Source organism: Malaclemys terrapin, chromosome 17 (genome assembly GCF_027887155.1).
Source record: "Malaclemys terrapin pileata isolate rMalTer1 chromosome 17, rMalTer1.hap1, whole genome shotgun sequence".
Lineage (NCBI taxonomy): Eukaryota > Metazoa > Chordata > Testudines > Emydidae > Malaclemys > Malaclemys terrapin.
This window is the reverse complement of record NC_071521.1, coordinates 24735659-24755851: the sequence shown is the minus strand read 5'-3', so window position 1 is coordinate 24755851 and position 20193 is coordinate 24735659. Positions and strand designations below refer to the sequence as shown.

Genomic DNA, 20193 nt, shown 5'->3' with positions numbered 1-20193 from the left:
TCTTCAAACCCTGATATTCTATGATGCGTATTTTCATGTAACAATACATCCCTCTCATCGCAGATTTCTCTGTTTTACCATCGGACAGGACCACTTCCTTTCTGCCTCTCTACTTCCCCTCAAGTGTTTTCGAAGGTACTGGCTGTGGTTGCAGCATACCTGCACAGAAATGCAATTATGATATTCCCATACTTGGACGACTGCCTGCTAAAAGCGTCAACATGGCAGGCAGCAATACAAGCCACCAAACAGATGGTAACCCTTTTCATGAGATTGGACCTCCAAATAAATACCGAAAAGTCCACCCTGACTCCAGTGCAGGAGTTGGAGTTCATTGGGGCCCATCTCAAATCTACCGAGGCCATAGCCTCTCTACCAAGGCGATGGTTTCTCACTCTCACCAGCCTCATATCCATGACACAAAACAGTCCACAGATATCAGCCAGGACTTGCCTACAACTTCTCGGTCACATGGTAGCCACAATGTTTGTCGTCAGACACGCCAGATTAAACATGCATTGCCTGTAAGGATGGCTCCTTATGAATTATGTCCCACACAGACACAGCATAAACAAGTGTGTTACGATGCTGGACAAAATAAAGGGCTCCCTACTCTGATGGATACAGGAGTGCCCTTCCTTCAGAAAATGCCAACACTAAACATCACTGCAGACGCCTCACTGTTGGGATGGGGTGGCACACATGCATCCACATCCAGGGCCGCTGGTCTCCTGCAGAATCCCTTCTACATATAAATCTATTAGAACAGCCTAGCTCCATCCTCTTTGGAACCCCCTTCAGGTAGTTGAGGGCTGCTATCAAATCCCCTCACACTCTTCTCTTCTGTAGACTAAACAAGCCCAGTTCCTCCGCCTCCCCTCATAAGTCATGTGCCCCAGCCCCAGGGCCAGCTTTAGCAGGTGCGGGGCCCCAAGCCAGGACGTGAATTGTCTCGCGCGCCCCCCCCCGCCCCAACCCCGCACCACCCCCTTCCCGACTCCGCCCCCTCCCTGCCCCATTGGATCCCTCCCCAAATCCCTGCCCTGACCCCGCTTCTTCCCAAGCACACCTCATTCCTCCTCCTAACCCCTCCCTCCCAGGCTTGCACTGATCAGCTGTATGGTGGCGCAAGCCCTGGAGGGAGAGGGGAGAAGCAGGACACGGCTTTTTTTTTTCCGCTCCGCCGGCAGCCCTGGACATTGTGGGACCCACTTAGGCGTGGGGCCCCATTCCGGGGAATCGGCTTAAAGCCGGCCCTGCGCAGCTCCCTAATCATTTTCGTTGCCCTCTGCTAGACTCTCTCCAATTTGTCCACATCCCTTCTGTAGTGGCGGGCCCAAAACTGGACGCAATACTCCAGATGTGGCCTCACCAGTGCCAAATAGAGGGGAATAATCACTTCCCTTGATTGGCTGGCAATGCTCCTACTAATGCAGCCCAATATGCCATTGGCCGCCTTGGCAACAAGGGCACACTGTTGACTCATATCCAGCTTCACATCCCCTGTAATCCCCAGGTCCTTTTCTGCAGAACTGCTGCTTAGCCAGTCGGTCTCCAGCCTGTAGCGGTGCCCGGGATTCTTCCTTCCTAAGTGCAGGACTCTGCACTTGTCCTTGCTGAACCTCATCAGATTTCTTTTGTCCCAATCCTCCAATTTGTCTAGGTCACTCTGGACCCTACCCCTACCTTCCAGCCTATCTACTTCTCCCTGCAGCTTAGTATCATCCATGAACTTGCTGAGGGTGTAATTCATCCCATCGTCCAGATCATTAATGAAGATATTGAACAAAACCGGCCCCAGGACCGACCCTTGGGGCACTCCGCTTGATACCTGCAGCCAACTAGACATCAAGCCATTGATCACTACCCGTTGAGCCCGACAATCTAGCCAGCTTTCTATCCACCTTATGGTCCATTCATCCAGCCCATACTTCTTTAACTTGCTGGCAAGAATACTGTTGCTGGGTTATTTTTTATGGTTTTTGCCATCAGCTTTTCCCTTAGATTTAATCCTGAATTGCATTTTGTACAAACCTTTAAGCCCTAGAGATAACAGTGTACAATATATACTGAGAATGATTATTTCTCATGTATTTAAACAGTAGAGGGCAGAAGAGAGCTGCTCAGAACTCTGTGCATTAGTTCAGGTATGTCACTACCATCCTTAGACATTGCGAGAATGCAGTGTGTACCAGAGGACAGCCAGCATGGGACGCTCCACCAGTACTTCACAGGGTTTCTTTGAGTTTAGTATTTTCAAAGGATGTTACTCTGGAGTCAGGTGAACGAGTGTAATATTAGAACTAAAGAGAAAATGCCTGATCTATCAGAAGATGATAGGCAAAGTAACTTTTGTTCCCACAAATATCATTCAGTTGTGTGCAGGCAGAGTAGAAGGATACGCTCTTCCATTAAATTAGATCACCCGGGGTTGTAAACCATTGTTTCCCACCACTTGTGGATGATTTTCCTGCTGCATGTCTCAGCCCTATTGTCAAATACCAGGGCAACTTTGTCTATGAAAATTGCCTGTGTGAATTCACATTGTTTAGGAGATGTGAGCCTCTCACACAAAGTCAGGAGCTTTTACTTGGCAGTGACCACTGGCTTGTACACCCACCTTCTCCCCAATAGGATATGAAATACGGCATAGGCCAAATCACCACTCAGTCCGTTCAGGCTGCTGAAGGAGAGTTGGGCTTGGGACATGCTGCTGACCTTGACCCTTCCCTTATCATTTCCCCTGTTTTTCTAAAGAACTGTTTTTTCCTTTTGAAGTACAAGCTACTGCTGAAGATGACCCCTAAAGGGCCCTAGTTAATCTAGGGAGAAGATAGAAGTGTGAGGACTCTGGTCAAATCAAAGCTCTCTTGGTTTCTGCACTCTGTTAGGGCCAAATCCACTCTTGCCTTCTTGTTCTGAAACAGCATTTGCCACGTTGTCAGATGCGCCAGAAGCCCACCGTGCGGCACTCGTTCTTTAGGCTCTCATCTAAGTGCCTTCTTGGGAGGCCCAGCTGGTGTCTGGACTACAAGTTTAATGGGATGGTCAAGAGCCTCCAAGAGTCTGTGGATTTTTGCTCCCTTTCCCCTATGGAGACTGCTTTTCCTGTTCTCTGGGGCCATGGAATGAAATGATGTAAAATCAGTGAGTCCTGGAAATTACACTAAAAGGATATCCTATCCTGCACTCTATGCCACTTCACCCTAATCTGCATGAGGAACTCTTCTCATCAGAAAGTGCTATGGATCTAAAACATTTCCCTCCTCCAAATAGACCATAGCACAGAAGGTAAAGGCTTTAGTTCTCTTATTTCCAACTATTTCAGCTCTTGAGGGCTGGTTCTTGTTTATACTAAGGCCCCTCAACATTGCAAGAGCAGTGGGAACCGAGTTAGTGCAAATGAGAATCAGGCTCTTGGTGTAATGTAAAGACAGGGTTGAGTGGGACCTAATAGTGAATCAGAAGGAATGCAGTGCATCGTCAGTTTTATACAGTCAACCACCAGATCTACAAAACTGAAAAGCTGTCATCCCAAAACACACACACACACCATGTAACACCAGTGCAATGTGTGTCCATTTCAAGCCCTGTATGTAAAGAGGACATCACATTTGGTTTTGCTTTCTGGCTGTTAGTATCAGGCTTCCTCCCTACCAAATGCTGAAGATGGGTGGAAGGGTAGAATTCTGGGTTCTACTTTTGTGTCTATCCCAAATGCAAAATGCAATCCAGACTAGATCCCATTATGGTGCTACTGCAAGATTTTGTAATAATACACATCCAGTGATATATGTTGAGGGAGGGAGTATTTATTAGAATCATAGACCCATAGGGTTAGAAGGGACCACAGGGGTCATCTAGTCTAGCACCCTGCCAAGATGCACGATTTGCTTTGTGCTGATGCGTAAGAACCTCAGCCATGGAGCAGGCCCAGGACCATACAAACACGTAATGAAAGTATGGCCCCTTCTCCAAAGCGCTTACAATAGATCAGGGGTTCTGAAACTGGGAGTCGCAACCTCTCAGGGGGTCGCGAGGTTATTACATGTGGGGTTGCGAGCTGTCAACCTTCACCCTAGAATATTCAAGGAGCTAATAGAGGAGGTATCTGAGCCTCTAGCTATTATCTTTGGAAAATCATGGGAGACAGGAGAGATTCCAGAAGACTGGAAAAGGGCAAATATAGTGCCCATCTATAAAAAGGGAAATAAAAACAACCCAGAAAACTACAGACCAGTTAGTTTAACTTCTGTGCCAGAGAAGATAATGGAGCAAGTAATTAAGGAAATCATCTGCAAACACTTTGAAGGTGGTAACATGATAGGGAATAGCCAGCATGGATTTGTAAAGAACAATTCATATCAAACCAATCTGATAGCTTTCTTTGCTAGGATAACGAGTCTTGTGGATAATGGAGAAGCGTATCAAATGCCTTACTAGACTTTAGTAAGGCATTTGATACGATCTCGCATGATATTCTTATCAATAAACTAGGCAAATACAACTTAGATGGGGCTACTATAAGGTGGGTGCATACCTGGCTGGATAACCGTACTCAGAGAGTTGTCATTAATGGTTCACAATCCTGCTGGAAAGGTATAACAAGTGGGATTCCGCAGGGGTCTGTTTTGTGATCGGCAGCATTTCGGCGGTGATGCCTCTGGATGACGCTGCTTGTCGGTGGCATTTTGGCGGATGCTCGCTCGCCGGCCAGTACGCAGGCGCACTTAGACGCCCCGTGGGCGCCATGGCACCCGCGGGCACCGTGTTGGGGACCCTTGGTCTAGAGAACATAACCTATGAAGGAAGACTGAAAGAATTGGGTTTGTTTAGTTTAGAAAAGAGAAGACTGAGAGGGGACATGATAGCAGTTTTCAGGTATCTAAAAGGGTGTCATAAGGAGGAGGGAGAGAACTTGTTCACCTTAGCCTCTAAGGATAGAACAAGAAGCAATGGGCATAAACTGCAGCAAGGGAGGTTTAGGTTGGACATTAGGAAAAAGTTCCTAACTGTCAGGGTGGTTAAACACTGGAATAACCTGCCTAGGGAGGTTGTGGAATCTCCATCTCTGGAGATATTTAAGAGTAGGTTAGATAAATGTCTATCAGGGATGGTCTAGACAGTATTTGGTCCTGCCATGAGGGCCAGGGGACTGGACTCGATGACCTCTCGAGGTCCCTTCCAGCCCCAGAATCTATAAAACTCCAAACCCCGCTTTGCTTCCTAATTTATAAAGGGGGGTCACACTCAGAGACTTGCTATGTGAAAGGGGTCACCAGTAAAAAAGTTTGAGAGCCACTGCAATAGATTGTCTTATGCTATCTTGGAGAGGGCACTGTGCTGGGACTCAGTAGACCTGAGTTCAATTCCCTGCTCTGTCACTGGTCTGTGTAACTATGGGCAAGTCACTGTATCTCTCTGTGTCTCAGTGTCCTCATTTGTAAAATGGGGATAATGATATTGACCTGCTTGGGAATCTGCTGATGAAAAGTGCTGTATAACCAGGGGGCGGCGTTTCAGACTCAATTCTGAGTGCCAGAGTGGAATTGGTTGCAAATCTAAAGGCAATTTGAGTGAAAGTGATCACGAAATTATGAGATGTCATGGTTCTAAAGAAAGGAAGGAATGAGAACAGCAGAATAAGGACAATGGCCTTCAAAAAAAGTAGACTTCAACAAACTCAAAGAACTGGTAGGTAAGGTCCCATGGTGAGAAATTCTGAGGGAAAAGGATGTTTGGGAGACCGGGCAATTTTTCAAGAAGATAGTATCAAAGGCACAACTACAAACTATCCCTGTGCAAAAGAAAGATAGCAAGAATAGTAAGAGGCTAATATGGCTCCATCAGGAGCTCTATAATGTCCTGAAAATCAAAAAGGAATCCTACAAAATGTGGAAACATGGACACATTGCTAAGGAGGAGAACAAAAGAGTAGCACAAGCAGGCAGGGACAAAATCAGAAAGGCTAAGGCACAACAGGAGTTACACCTAGCAGGAGACATAAAAAGCAATAAGAAGACGTTCTTTAAATAAATTAGGAGCAAGAGAAAGATGAAATAAAGTATAGGTCCTCTAGTGTCTTAGTCTCATAAGCAAACTAGGGAAATGTGATCCAGATGAAATTACTATACAGTGAGTGTACAACTGGTTTAAGAAATGTACTCAAAGAGTATTTATCAATGGTTCTCTGTCAGACTGGGAAGGGCATACGCAGTGGGGTCCCCCTGTGGAGAATATGCTTATAAAATTTGTGAGTGATACCAATCTGGAAGGGCTTGCAAACACTTTGGAGGATAGGCTTAGCATTCAAAACAAATTGACAGATTGGAGAATTGGTCTGAAATCAACAAGATGAAATTCAATAAAGACAAGTGCAGAGTACTTCACTTAAGTAGGAAATATCAAATGCACAGCTACACAATGGGGAATAACTGGCTAGGGGGTAGTATTGCATAAAAGGATCTGGAGGTTATAGTGCATCACAAATTGAAGATGAGCCACCAATATGATGCAGTTGTGAAAAAGGCTACTATCATGCTGGGTATATTAACAGGAGTGTCGTATGTAAAAGACGTGGGAGGTAATTGTCCCACTCTACTCAGCTCTGGTGAGGTCTCGACAGGAGTACTGCATTCAATTCTTGGCATCATGCTTTAGAAAAGATGTGGACAAATTGGAGGGAGTCCAGAGGAGAGCAACAAACATGATAAAACCTGTTGTATGAGGAAAGGTTAGAAAAATTGGGCATGTTTAATCTTGAGAAAAGATGACTGAGGGGGGAACCTGATAACAGTTTTCCACTATGTTACGGGATATTATAAAGAGGATGATCAGTTGTTCTCCATGTCCACTGAGGGTAGGACAAGAAGTAATGGGCTTAATCTACAGTAAGGGAGGTTTAGATTAGATATTAGGAAAAACTTTCTGACTATGAAGGTAGTTAAGCTCTGGAACAGGCTTCCAAGGGAGGTTGTAGAATCCCCATCTTTGGAACTTTTTATGCCCAGGTGGGACAAACACCTGTTGGGGATGGTCTCGGTTTACTTGGTCTTGCCTCAGTGCAGGAGGATGGACTAGATTACCTCTCAAGGTCCTTTCCAGCCCTAAATTTCTATGATTCTATAAGAACTGAGAATTACTGTCGCTATTTATTTATTTATTATGCCAACTTAGCAAAAAACATAATAGCTAGATGCAGGGCAGCCGAGTTCAAAACAGTGAGCAGAGCGGTCACGATGGGCATTGTGGGATACTGGGTGAGTATAATGAATGGCCGCGTCTATGCTGACGTTTTGTCGCTTTAACTTTGCTGCAAAAAGTTCAATGCCTCTCGTTGAGGTGGTTTTATTTTTTCAGCAAAACAGCAGAGTTTTGCCACGAAAAGTAGCTTTGTAGAGTGTACACCTCCCCTGTTTTGTCAGCAAAAGCTGCCTTTTGTTGACAAAACTGTGTAGTGTAGACAAGGCTTAAGTCACATTTTTAAGGTGATTTACAATCTTAAATCTCACTGAAAGTCATTTGGGCGTTTTTGAAAATGTACCCCTTGAGTTTACTCTTTTGTATTAGCTTGTTTTTGCTACTGGAACATCTTGGTGCATCAAAGATGTGTGTAGTGTGTCTATTGCAAACCTATGACTTTCTGCTTCGGGTGTTGGTAATTCTATTTTCTTTTGAATTTGTTCTTGGAATCTGTGCTCCCCAGCTTTTAAATTCTTGTACATTTTCATCTATATTGGAATGTATCCTGGATGTTTAGGATATATGTTATGTCCAGTGTACATATCGCTACGACTTAAATGATTTTTCTTACCACCCCCTCCAAAAAAAAAAAAAAAAAGAGAGAGAGAGAAGCAAAAGTAGCAGGAGCAGAAAACCGCCTATAGTAGCACATGCCAAATTGCAAAATATATTTATGGGCTTGTTTACACTACAAATGCTAATCTGGTTTTTAAACACAATTAGCAATTTTAATATAGGCAAGGCCAGAATGCTTCTGGCCCTCTTTGTTTCAGGTTTGGATAGTGTCTTTCTGTGTTGGCATCATTTAAAGTGATTTTTATATCAGGGGAGGAAAAAAGTACTGTCTAGAAAAGAACGCTTCAAGCAAGTTCATATGTTGTGTTGACTTAAAGGCCTTTCTTTCGTTTCAGCTCTCTGTCCGAATGTCATAAATCAGCGGCACCTAGGATCTCTGAAATATCTCTTCTACAAGAGGTTTGTTGAGGTATGTTTGTACAATGTATGTATGGATTTATTTTTGTTGTGATTTGAACAATATAATAGAGATGCTGGAAACATGAGGTTGGTATGCAAGCAGGGTGTAGTCATGCTGTAGTGATACTGAAAGGCATTGAGACTCAAATCTCTGTTACGAGTGCTTGGACTGAGATATTATAGACTGATAAATCTAGTGCAGAATTATGGATATATTTTATTATACTATTATATTTATGATAGGGACCAGTCCTGCAAGGCAGTAAATGCCGTCCACTCCCACTGACTTCAGTGGCAGTTAAGGGTGTTCAGTAAACTGCAAGAGATGCTCTCCCAATCAACTGAGGACCCAATCAGTTGGGTCTCAAGGAGGACAGAATTGATCCACCGTGTTTGGCAGTGTAGTCATCCTAAGTACATTAACAAAGACAAGGCTGGTGTTCAGGGGAAGGGTACCTTCCATTTGTTCTGTGCAAAGCTCATTAATTCCCTGAATATAAGCACACTCATGTTTTAGAGGGATGCTTCTCCGTAGTACCAATGTGAACATTTTTTGCAGTATTCAGTCGCTCAACAGCAGCCTGAATAGGCATGGAGGCTTCTCCTGTGTTTCTGGGAGATTGTGTTGAGTGTGCTAAAAGCATCATGAAATTTAAGTATTCTGTTGCTTTACTGAGTCAGTCTTTACTCTGTCTTTTTTGCCGCCCCAAGCATGGCAGGCAGGCGGCTTTCGGCGGCGCGCTTGCGGGAGGTCCGCCGGTCCCGCGGCTTCGGAGTACCCGCCGCCGAATTACTGCCGAATCCGCGGGACCGGCGGACCTCCCGCAGGCATGCCACCGAAGGCAGCCTGACTGCCGCCCTCGCAGGGACCGGCAGGGCGCCCCCCACGGCTTGCTGCCCCAGGCACGCACTTGGAGCGCTGGTGCCTGGAGCCGCCGCTGTACTGAGTTCAGCAATGTCTCAGTTTTCAGCAGTCTTACCTACCTGTGCAGTTGGAAGTTATCTGTAGTTTTGCACCCACTACAAAGTAGGTCTGGTTGGATTATCTCTATTTTATAAGGTATATGAGGAGTTTCAATATGATCTGGATAGGATTCTGTGTGGCCTTCATATTGTAAGTTCAGATTGAGGTTTGGATAATAGTCTTGTGCTGTCCTCAAACATTTCTCTGAATTAACTAATCTAAGCAATATTTTTCTAATGTGCCCTTCATGTTGATATATAAGAACCCAGAGATTTTCAGTGCATATCAGATTGCATTCCTATGTCATAAATGCTGTCTGTGTGTTAAATTTCCACTTGGTGTGTATAATATGCTTTAAAAACATATTTTAGAGATTTTTTTTGTCTTTTCAGAAAACCATGACTCAGGAGAATTGGGCCGATCATGTTCAGGTGAGTGTGAAATGGTCCCTTACCACTTTTTTAAGGTTTCTTTGTGTGGACCTCATTTTAAGACCATTTAAAAATATCCCATTCTGGTGTTAAAAGAATTTGCAATATGTTACACTAGTACAGCTTTTTAGCTTTGTCAGAACTGCCTACACACATGTGGCACAATTGTGTGTGTAGAGGGGTATGTATGTGTCTATGCATTGGCTTTTAAAAACTTGCCATTTTTACCTAGGGTAAATAGGTAAGATTACTGTGGTCTTCTCCTGTGATTCTCTGTATTTACTGTAGGAAACACGCTGAACACTGCAAATACTGAGGTTATCTAGTTACAGATACTTATTTAATTATCTAAGGCAACTGTCAAGGGCTACCAGTAAACACAGTCAGAAAATCATCTTCTTTGTCCTGAGAATTTTCAGCAGGTTTACTATATAAATGTAAGGTATTTATGGTTTCTGGGTCTCATGGTACAGTATATAGTAATGATTCAAACATCATTAGAGCAGGGGCGGGAAGAGGCAGGGTGGGGGCTTGCGGGAAGTGGTGGAGTAGGGGTGGGCCTGGGGCGGAGGAGGGGTCGAGCGCCCCGTGTAGAGTGGGAGTCAGTACCTATGCATCTCTAGGACTGTAACCAGATTATGAAGGGTCTAAAGATGTGGTAGAGGGAAAGGAGCTGCTGGAGTTTCCCTGACTCTGCCACCTCAGGCCGTGACTACACTACACAGTTTTGTCAACAAAAGTCAGGTTTTGTTGACAAAACAGTGGAGGTCTATACACAACAATGCTCTCCCTGCCGATTTAACTCTCCTGCTACGTCAACATAATAAAACCATCTCGATGAGTGGCATAGAGCTTTTTGCGACTAAGTTAGAGCGATGCAGTGTCATTGTAGACAATGTGCTTGCTCGTGTCGCCCTAAGTGGTCTTCAGGAGCTGTTCCACAATGCCCATCATGATTGTTCTTGTCAGCAGTTCCTACTCTGCTGCCCTGCAGCCAGGTACACAGGCATGCACCCCTCTCCCTTTAAAACCCCAGGAATTTTTGAAATTCCTTGTCATGTTTGCTCAGGGTGGACAGCTCACATTGCATCTTCCCAACTGTCCATGCCAGCTTTCCCCAGCAAATGCGATCCCGCCTGGAGTACACTGGAGTTGCTGGATCTGTTGGGTCTGTGGGGAGAGGAGACTATGCAGTTGCAGCTCTGTTCCAGCCATAGGAATTTGACACCTATGAGCAGATTGCTCGTGGCATGGCATGAGAAGGACATGCAGCAATGCCATGCTAAGATCAAGGAGTTGAGGCAGGCATATCAGAAAGCAAGGGAGACTGATCGTCCCTCTGGTTTGGTGCTGAAAACATGCTGCTTCTACAAGGAGCTGCATGCCATCCTTGGTGATGACCCCACCTCCACCGCCAAGAGCCCTGTGGATACTTTGGGGGGACTGGAGGCAGTGGCCAGCAGAGTCAAACCTGTGGATGAGGAGATTGAGTTGGAGAAGGATGTGCGACAGGCAACAGGCTCGTCTGGTGGTGTGGCGAGCCAGAGCCTCTTTTTAACTCCGGATGGGTCTAGCCAGTTCCAGCAGTCTGGCTCTGACGTGCTTGAAGCCGAAGAGGGAACTCTGGTAAGTACTCATTTTTCTTTGGTACTGCACGGTGACATGAAGTAGAGGAGTCCTTTATTTTGTTACATGATGCATATGGGATTGAAATTAACAACACTAGATATTGTTTGCACCTGCTTTGCATTCCCCTGTGCAGCTATGCAGTGGAGGCCCTGCAGAAAAGATTGTTAATGTACTCCGAGATCTCTTGGAAATTCTGCACGGAGATTTCTTGGAAACTTTCCTGCAGGTACTCTGCAATCCTCTGCCGAAGGTTCCTTGGCAGAGCTGCTGTGTTTCTTTCCCCGTTGTAGGAAACTTTGCTGCGCCAATCAGCATTTACTTCTGCAGGAACCAAAGCAGCATACAGGCAAGCAGCATGCGGACCTGGTCTGAAGCCACACGCATCCAGGAGATGCATCCTTGCATCTTCAGTTACCCTCAATAGTGTGATTTCAGCTTCGATCACCCCCGCCTGTGGAAAATGGTGTCAGTATTAAGAATAGTGTCCCTAAGTGCTTGTACTGATCCCCTTCTGAAGCCACCCAGACCCTTTGTCCCACCTTCTCTCCCGCCCTCACCATGTTTAGTTCTCGGGCCGTGCTTCATGCTTGCCAAGGGAAAATGAGACAGAGGTGTGTGTAACTTTTATGATTCAAGACTCTGAGTGCACATGCAATACTGACTCTGTGTATTGTTTCTTTTGCTTCTGCAGATGTGCCTTTGAGGGCCAGCTCATACACACCGGTGGAGTGCATCTGTCAGATAAGGAGGCAAATGAGGAGGATTCAGGAGGACATGTTTTGAGAAGTGCTGCAATCATCTGATCAGGCTGATAGCAAGCATAGAGCATGGAGAGAGACAATAAATGAAAAACTAGAAATAGATAGCTAGGAGACGAGACAGGGGCAAGAGCAGAAAATTGAGGGCCAGGAGAAGACGATAAAGCTCATAGAGGACCAATCAGAGATGCTCAGGTCCCTGATTGTGCTGAAGTTGGAGCACATGCATGCTTGACTCCCCCTACAGCCCTTACAGAACTGCTTTCTATGCCTTCCCCAAACTCCCCCCACACATTCCTCACATATTCCCAGCCCACCGCAGTATCCCTGGCACTTCACCCCTAGGGACATTTTCCATAATGACAACTGGACTTACACACAGCTGTGAGGTCCTCATTTCTGAGAGTGCTACTCACTGTTATGTCCCTTGTAAGAAATGTTAATCTGTGTATTGCTGTTTAATAAAAATTTAGTCTTACAAAGACAACGATTCTTTATTTTTGACCTACACAGGGCAGTTTCAGCAGAAATTCATACACAGTGGCAATCAGCACATTTTCAAACTACAATTAATGCTCAGGCAGGAATCATTACAAGGGTCATTCAAGGTGGCAAGTAAACAGTGCCTGGCTGCATGCATTACAGCAAGACACATTACTGTCAAAACCTCCCTGATTCGAATAGCCTTCCGTTTAGCCCCCCCCTACTAGCCCTGGTGTCTGGGTGCTCAAAATCAGCTGCCAGGTGATACAGATCAGTGTTCCACCCCTGGGGAAACTTTTCCCCCTTGACTCCATAAATGTTATGCAGAGCACAGCAGGCTGCTATGACCATGGGAATATTTTCCTCATTGAGGTTTAACCAGCCAAAAAAGCAGCACCAACGGCCCTTTAATCTGCCAAAATGCACATTCTACAGTTATTCTTCACCTCCTGAGCCTGTTGTTGAAGTGCTCCTTGCTGCTGTCAAAGTTTCTGGTGTGAGGCTTGATGAGCCACGAGAGTAAGGAGTAGGCTGGGTCTCCCAGGATCACTATGGGCGTTTCCACATCCCCTAGTGGAATCTTCTGATCTGGAAAGAAAGTCCCTGCATGCAACTTTCTATATAGGCCGATGTTCCTGAAGATGCATGCGTCAAGCACCTTCCCTGACCACCTCGCATTGATGTCAGTGAAATGACCCCAGTGATCCAGTAGCGCCTGCAATATCATAGAGAAGTATCCCTTTCTGTTGATGTACTCTGTCACAACATGGCCTGGGGCCAAAATTGGGATATGCGTGCCATCTATCGCCTTGCCACAGTTAGGGAATCCCATTGCTGCAAAGCCATCCGCTATTTCCTGCACATTCCCCAAAGTCACAGTCCTTTGCAGCAGAAGGCGATTAATGGCCATGCACACTTCCATCACCGCAACCGCCCACAGTGGACTTCCCAACTCCAAACTGATTCACGACTGACCGGTAGCAGTCCGGAGTTGCCAGCTTCCACACAGTGATCGCCACTCGCTTTTCCACTGTTAGGGCAGCTCTCATTTTGGTGTCCACGTGCTGCAGTATAGTGGTGAGCTTCGCACACGGTTCAAGGAAGGTGGCTTTGCGCATACAAAAGTTGTGCAGTCATTGCTTGCCATCCCAGACCTGCATCACAATCCCACCACTTAGTGCTTGTTTCCAGAGCCTGGTAGCGATGTTCCAATGTGTGTAGTTGCTCCGTGAATGCCAACATCAATCTTGAATAGTTTCTTTCCATGGCACACAGCAGGACAGGCACCATGGATTCCTGTTCAGATTCACAGCTCATGAAATACTGCAGGATCAGCCATGTTGTGTTCATAATGCTTATCACAAGACTGGTGCAGGATCTGTGCTTTCAGGCAGAGATGGCAGGTGCAAAGTTTACAGGGGTAGTTGAAAAACGTCACAAAATGTAGTTGGAAGCCCTTGGAATTATGGGATGGAAAAAACTGCCTCATGAGGCAGTGATCCCACCCCCATGATGCACTGCAATCCATTCCCAGAACTCCTAGTGGGAGAAAGTGGCAATTTGAACAGTGGGATGGCTACCCACGGTGTGCTGCTCATTCTGTCAGTGCTAGAGCACCAACTGTGGACATGCTCCGCCAACACAAGGGGAGCGCTGTGTGAACAGGCACAAGCAATGTAATTACAGTGGTTTATGATTGTCAATGTAACGTAAGTCGGCTTAACTCTATAGTGTAGACATGGCCTCAGTTACCTTCTCTTTTAATGCCCTCAGTCAGCAAGGTATATAAGCATGCGCCTAATTTTGAACATGTGAATGTTCCCCTTTACTTCAGTGGGCTTACTCAGATGCTGAAAGTTAGACATGCTCAAATACCTTGCCGAATCAGAGCCTGATGAAAGATTAGCAATGGGTTGGTAATCGTCATCTTTGCAAAAACCTCTGAATTCCCGTTTGTATTTGAAATGAAGGTATCTTCAGTGATACTTGTTAAACCCAATATTATTCATGTCTTTGTTTCCATTATCTAACATTGACATATAGAAAACAGTTGGTATAAAATTACAAAATGTATCAGCCAGTTCATGGAGAATGTGTGCATTACATATACAGTCTCATTGAAGGATTGTACCTACTCCAGGAGCTGAGACACCTACCAGTACCATAGCAGAATCTATCTTTGTACATCAAGAATTAAATAAGGCCTCACTAAATGATGAATGTAGCCAGGAGTTTCTTTGTACGTCTCTAAACTAGAGGATATGCAAACGCTGTACTGTCTGAATCTAGAAGGAAATGTATGCATTGGTTTCTGCAGCCAATTTATATCTTTCTGACAACTAAATAATAATCACAGCAGTACCCGTGCCTGTTATCAGCCCTGACTCTTATGGTTATCAGTGATTACTGTCTTTGGCTTTACATTAAAGAAGCTAGAGTGTGTACCCGTACTTCTGAAGGGAAACCTAAATAATCCCACATGTAGATATGCTTCTGTTTCACAGTGCCAACAACACGACTGCAGTAAACAAAGGAAAGGTCAAAGCAGCAATGTGCTCCATGCATGTTTCAGAAATCCTGTTTTCTGTATTGTTATTCTTGGGTGATTTTTCAGCACAAACTCAAGAGTTGTCGCTGGCCCCTTCTAAACATTCGGGTTTTGACTAAATGAATTTTTTCACACAAAGTATCTGCTTTCAATATGTGATACAGCAGGGCCAGAGAGCAGCAGGAGAGTGATAGATGTGAGGTATATAAACCCTAGGATGATCAAGGCCTTATTCCCTACTACAGGGTAATTGGAGCACCTGGAGCCAATTAAAGCCCCACCCAAGACCTAATTAAAAAACCCCCGCTTCAGTCAGACAGAGTGGGAAGGAGAGCTGACTAGAGTTTGGAGGATTATTGTTGTTAACCAGTCGTACAGAGGACTGAGGGAAACCTTACCCAAGGTAAGAGAGGATAAGCAGGCCACAACGCTGAAGGGGCTGGGCCCCGGAGCAGGAGAGCGGACCTGGACCCCTTCCCTGCTCCCCTCTCCCTCCCACCGGGCACTAGCGGAGCCCACAACACACAAGAATAGGGGCAAGGGGCGGCGCCCTGACCCACCACACCAAGAAAAAGTTCAGGACCCACAACAGTAGCATCAGCCATTTGCCACACATGGAAAATTTTGACTTTTTGTTGAAAAACAACACACACATACTGAAAATGTTTGACTGAAAATTTAAATTTGGGTGTGCTGCTGCAGTGCTACATGGGAGATGGAGTTCAGGTGCCTCCTCCGCATTGGCCAGGCGCCACAACCTGATTATATCTCTCATGATACACTGAGCAGCGCAGCAAGGGGGAGACTGTTGCATAACAGGTGATACAGTCTAGACAAAGAGCCTACAGGAGAATTAGGGCATGAGGCATCTGGACTATAACTCCCAAGAGGCACAACAGCGACATTTCTGAATTAACCAAAAATTACTCCCTTCTCTTTATGTGTCATTATATAATGCCTGCATCTGTAACTTTCACTCCATGCATCTTAAGAAGTGAGGTTTTTTACCCACAAAAGCTTATGCCCAAATAAATCTGTTAGTCTTTAAGGTGCCACTGGACTCCTAGTTGTTTTTGTGGATACAGACTAACACGGCTACCCCCTGATACTTGAAACCATGCCAGGCACTAAATTTAGCTTTATGGAGTGGAAATCCATCAACCTCAACAAAAAACTCGCACAGATGCAGACAGACATCATTTTCCTCTCCAAGTGCAAACAGATGGACATCATACCAAATGGACTGAAGGTAAAAAAAATCCATTGCAATTGACATACTACACTGACTATGATGAGAGACTGTGTCACACGCTCTCAACAAAACTGAGGAACCACCTGATCAGCATCCTGTACAGCAGACAGGAGAAGATCAAGAATGAGCTCTCAAAATTGGAGACTCTCATACAAAACCAACCTTCCATACAAACTTCCATATGGCTGGACTTTACAAAAATGAGACAAGCCATTTACAATGCACACTTCACTTCTCTACAGAGGAAAAAGGACAGTAAACTATCTAAACTCCTACCTGCCACAGGGGGCTACAACAGTGCTACCCTCAATTCACCTAACAATATTGTTAATCTATCCAACCACACACTTAGCCTGGCGGAAGAGTCTGTCCTATCTCGGGGACTCTTTCTGCCCGACCATCCCCACGAACATGATACAGTTCTGCAGTGATCTGGAAGCCTACTTTCGTCATCCCCGACTCAAGGAATATTTTCAACACACCACTGACCCACAGGAACCCTCCTACTAACACTACAGGAAGAAGAACTCTGCGTGAACTCCTTCTGATGGTCTAAATGACAGACTGAACCTCTACATAGAGTGCTTCCGCAGACATGCACAGGCTGAAATTGTGAACAAACACCATCACTTGCCCCATAACCTCAGCGATACAGAACACAATGCCATCCACAGCCTCAGAAACAACTCTGACATTATAATCAAAGTGGCTGACAAAGGAGGTGCTGTAGTCATAATGAACAGGTCGGATTATGAACAGGAGGCTGCCAGTTAACTCTCCAACACCACATTCTACAGGCCACTATCCTCTGATCCCACTGAGGAATACCAAAAGAAACTACACCATCTGCTCAAGAAACTTCCGGCTACAGCACGGGAACAAATCTACACAAACATACCCCCAGAACCCTGACCAGGGGTATTCTATCTGCTACCCAAGATCCATAAAACTGGAAACCCTGGACGCCCCATCATCTCCGGCATTAGCACTCTTACAGCAGGATTATCTCGCTATTTGGACTCTCTCCTCAGACCGTATGCTACCAGCACTCCCAGCTATCTTTGAGACAACACCGACTTCCTGAGGAAACTACAGTGCATTAGGGATCTTCCTGAAAACACCATCATGGCCACCATGGATGTAGAAGCACTTTACACCAATATTCCACATGAGGATGGACTACAAGCTGTCAGGAACAGTATCCCTGATGAAGCTATAAGGTGGATAGAAAGCTGGCTAGATTATCGGGCTCAACGGGTAGTGATCAAAGGCTCCGTGTCTAATTGGCAGCTGGTTTCAAATGGAGTGCCCCAGGGGTCGGTCCTGGGGCCAGTTTTGTTCAATATCTTCATTAATGATCTGGAGGATGGCATGGACTGCACCGTCAGCAAGTTTTCAGATGACACTAAACTGGAAGGAGTGGTAGATACGCTGGAGGGTAGGGATAGGATACAGAGGGACCTAGACAAATTAGAGGACTGGGCCAAAAGAAACCTGATGAGGTTCAACAAGGATAAGTGCAGAGTCCTACTCTTAGGACGGAAGAATCCCATGCACTGTTACAGACTAGAGACCGAATGGCTAGGAAGCAGTTCTGCAGAAAAGGACTAGGGGTTACAGTGGACAAGAAGCTGAATATGAGTCAACAGTGTGCCCTTGTTGCCAAGCAGGCTAACGGCATTTGGGGCCGTATAAATAGGGGCATTGCCAGCAGATCGAGGGACGTGATCATTCCTCTCTATTCGACATTGGTGAGGCCTCATCTGGAATACTGTGTCCAGTTTTGGGCCCCACACTACAAGAAGGATGTGGAAAACTTGGAAAGAGTCCAGCAGAGGGCAACAAAAATGATTAGGGGTCTGGAGCACATGACTTATGAGGAGAGGCTGAGGGAACTGGGATAGTTTAGTCTGCAGAAGAGAAGAATGAGGGGGGATTTGATAGCTGCTTTCAGCTACCTGAAAGGGGGTTCCAAAGAGGATGGATCTAGACTGTTCTCAGTGGTACCTGATGACAGAACAAGGAGTAATGGTCTCAAGTTGCAGCTGGGGAGTATTTGCTTCAGGTTGGGGGGTTGTCTGTAAGCGAGGACTGGTCTGCCTCCCAAGGTCTGTGAGAGTGAGGGTTGTAGATAGGTTGTAGATCGTTAATGCGCTGGGGAGGTTTTAGCTGGGGGCTGTACATGATGACCAGTGGTGTTCTGTTATTGTCCTTGTTGGGCCTGTCCTGTAGTAGGTGATTTCTGGGTACCCGTCTCGCTCTGTCAATCTGTTTCCTCACCACATCACAGAAACACCAACCCAGGAACCAATCCCTGTAGCAAAGCCCATTGCCTACTCTGTCCCCATATCTACTCTGGCGACACCATCAGAGGACCCAACCACATCAGCCACACCATCAAGGGCTCATTCACTTGCACATCTACTAATGTTATGTATGCCATCATGTGCCAGAAATGCCCCTCTGCCATGTACGTTGGCCAAAAGTGGACAGTCCCTACCTAAAAGAATAAATGGACACAAATTGGACATCAGGAATGGTAACATACAAAAGCCAGTAGGTGAACACTTCAATCTCCCTGGACATTCTAATAGATTTAAAAGTCACTATTCTTGAACAAAAAAACTTCAGAAACAGACTTCAAAGAGAAACAGCAGAACTAAAATTCATTTGCAAATATAACACCATTAATTTGGGCTTGAATAGGGACTGGGAGTGGCTGGCTCATTACAGAAGCAGCTTTGCCTCTCCTGGAATTGACACCTCCTCATCTATTATTGGGAGTGGACTACATCCACCCTGATTGAATTGGCCCTGTCAAGACTGGTTCTCCACTTGTGAGGTACTCCTTTCTCTTCATGTGTTATTATATAATGCCTGCATCTGTAACTTTCACTCCATGCATCTGAAGAAGTGAGGTTTTATACCCACGAAAGCTTATGTTCAAAGAAATCTGTTAGTCTTTAAGGTGCCACCAGACTCCTTGTTGTTTTTCCAAAAATTTTTGCATTTTGATTTTTCGCTGAGCAGCTGAAAGTTTCCATGGGGTTAAAAACCATTTTGTGAGCAGTTCGATGCAACAAAGATCTAAACTGAGAGTCAGAACCTTGGAGCTCCCTGTCCTCATGGTGCTGGCAGTATATCACATTTGTGTGGCCAGGTGACATAACATATCTATGCTGAGTAGTTGAATTAGGTTTATGTTCAGCCAAAAAGGCATGATAGAGCTTTGTGTCATTTTCCCATTGATGAAATCCCTTCACCTGTGGGGTAGAATGGTGTAACTTTATAACAGTACATAGCAACACTACCTGTTACTAACAATAGTGGTGGATGCAGTTGAAACTAGTTAGTGTATTTAATGTTGGCAGAATATAATTGTCCAATGGAACATAGCCAGGCTGTCAAGGTTGAAAATAGTGCCCTGGCATGTTTTATGAGCTCAAATGATCAGGGCCTTTTTACATTGTCCGAAAGATGTCCTGTACTAATTGCTAAAGAGATGTTTTCATGGGAAAGGACATTGTCTAGTTTCTCAAAACTGAAACACCTGCAAAATTTTATATTCAGACCATGAACTGACATTTCTAAATTATTTCACTGATTTATTAGGCACCCATTGTGAAGCTGTAGTTCATCATCCTTTCCTGTTTTAGGTTAGCTAATGCTTGGCAGCATTGTGTACTTTTAAGTTGGTATGCACTGCTGTACTATCCTAGAGTACCTACAAGAGTACATTTGTTCAGACCTCTGATTTGCAGACATTCAGCCTACCCTAGTCTAGTGTTAATAGTAATGCATGCTGGACTCTGGAGCCAGCTGTTAGCCAGGTTCAGCTCTGGAAGAAGCCGCAGCTAATCAGGGTCTCCTTTCCCAGCTGTGACAATGAGAGAATTTATTTATTTATTTAA

The 20193-nt window shown here is 45.2% G+C and overlaps 1 protein-coding gene across 9 annotated transcripts in view; it reads left to right on the top strand.

Annotated features, from left to right (window-relative positions):
- The window catches only part of EXD3 (exonuclease 3'-5' domain containing 3), a 598889-nt gene that overhangs the window by 193364 nt on the left and 385332 nt on the right, over positions 1–20193 (top strand). For all 9 annotated transcript variants that reach the window (XM_054007609.1, XM_054007611.1, XM_054007610.1 and 6 more), the window contains 2 exons: positions 8154–8227; positions 9574–9612. In XM_054007609.1, the coding sequence (XP_053863584.1) occupies positions 8154–8227; positions 9574–9612 (113 nt within the window). The remainder of the gene's footprint in view (positions 1–8153; positions 8228–9573; positions 9613–20193) is intronic.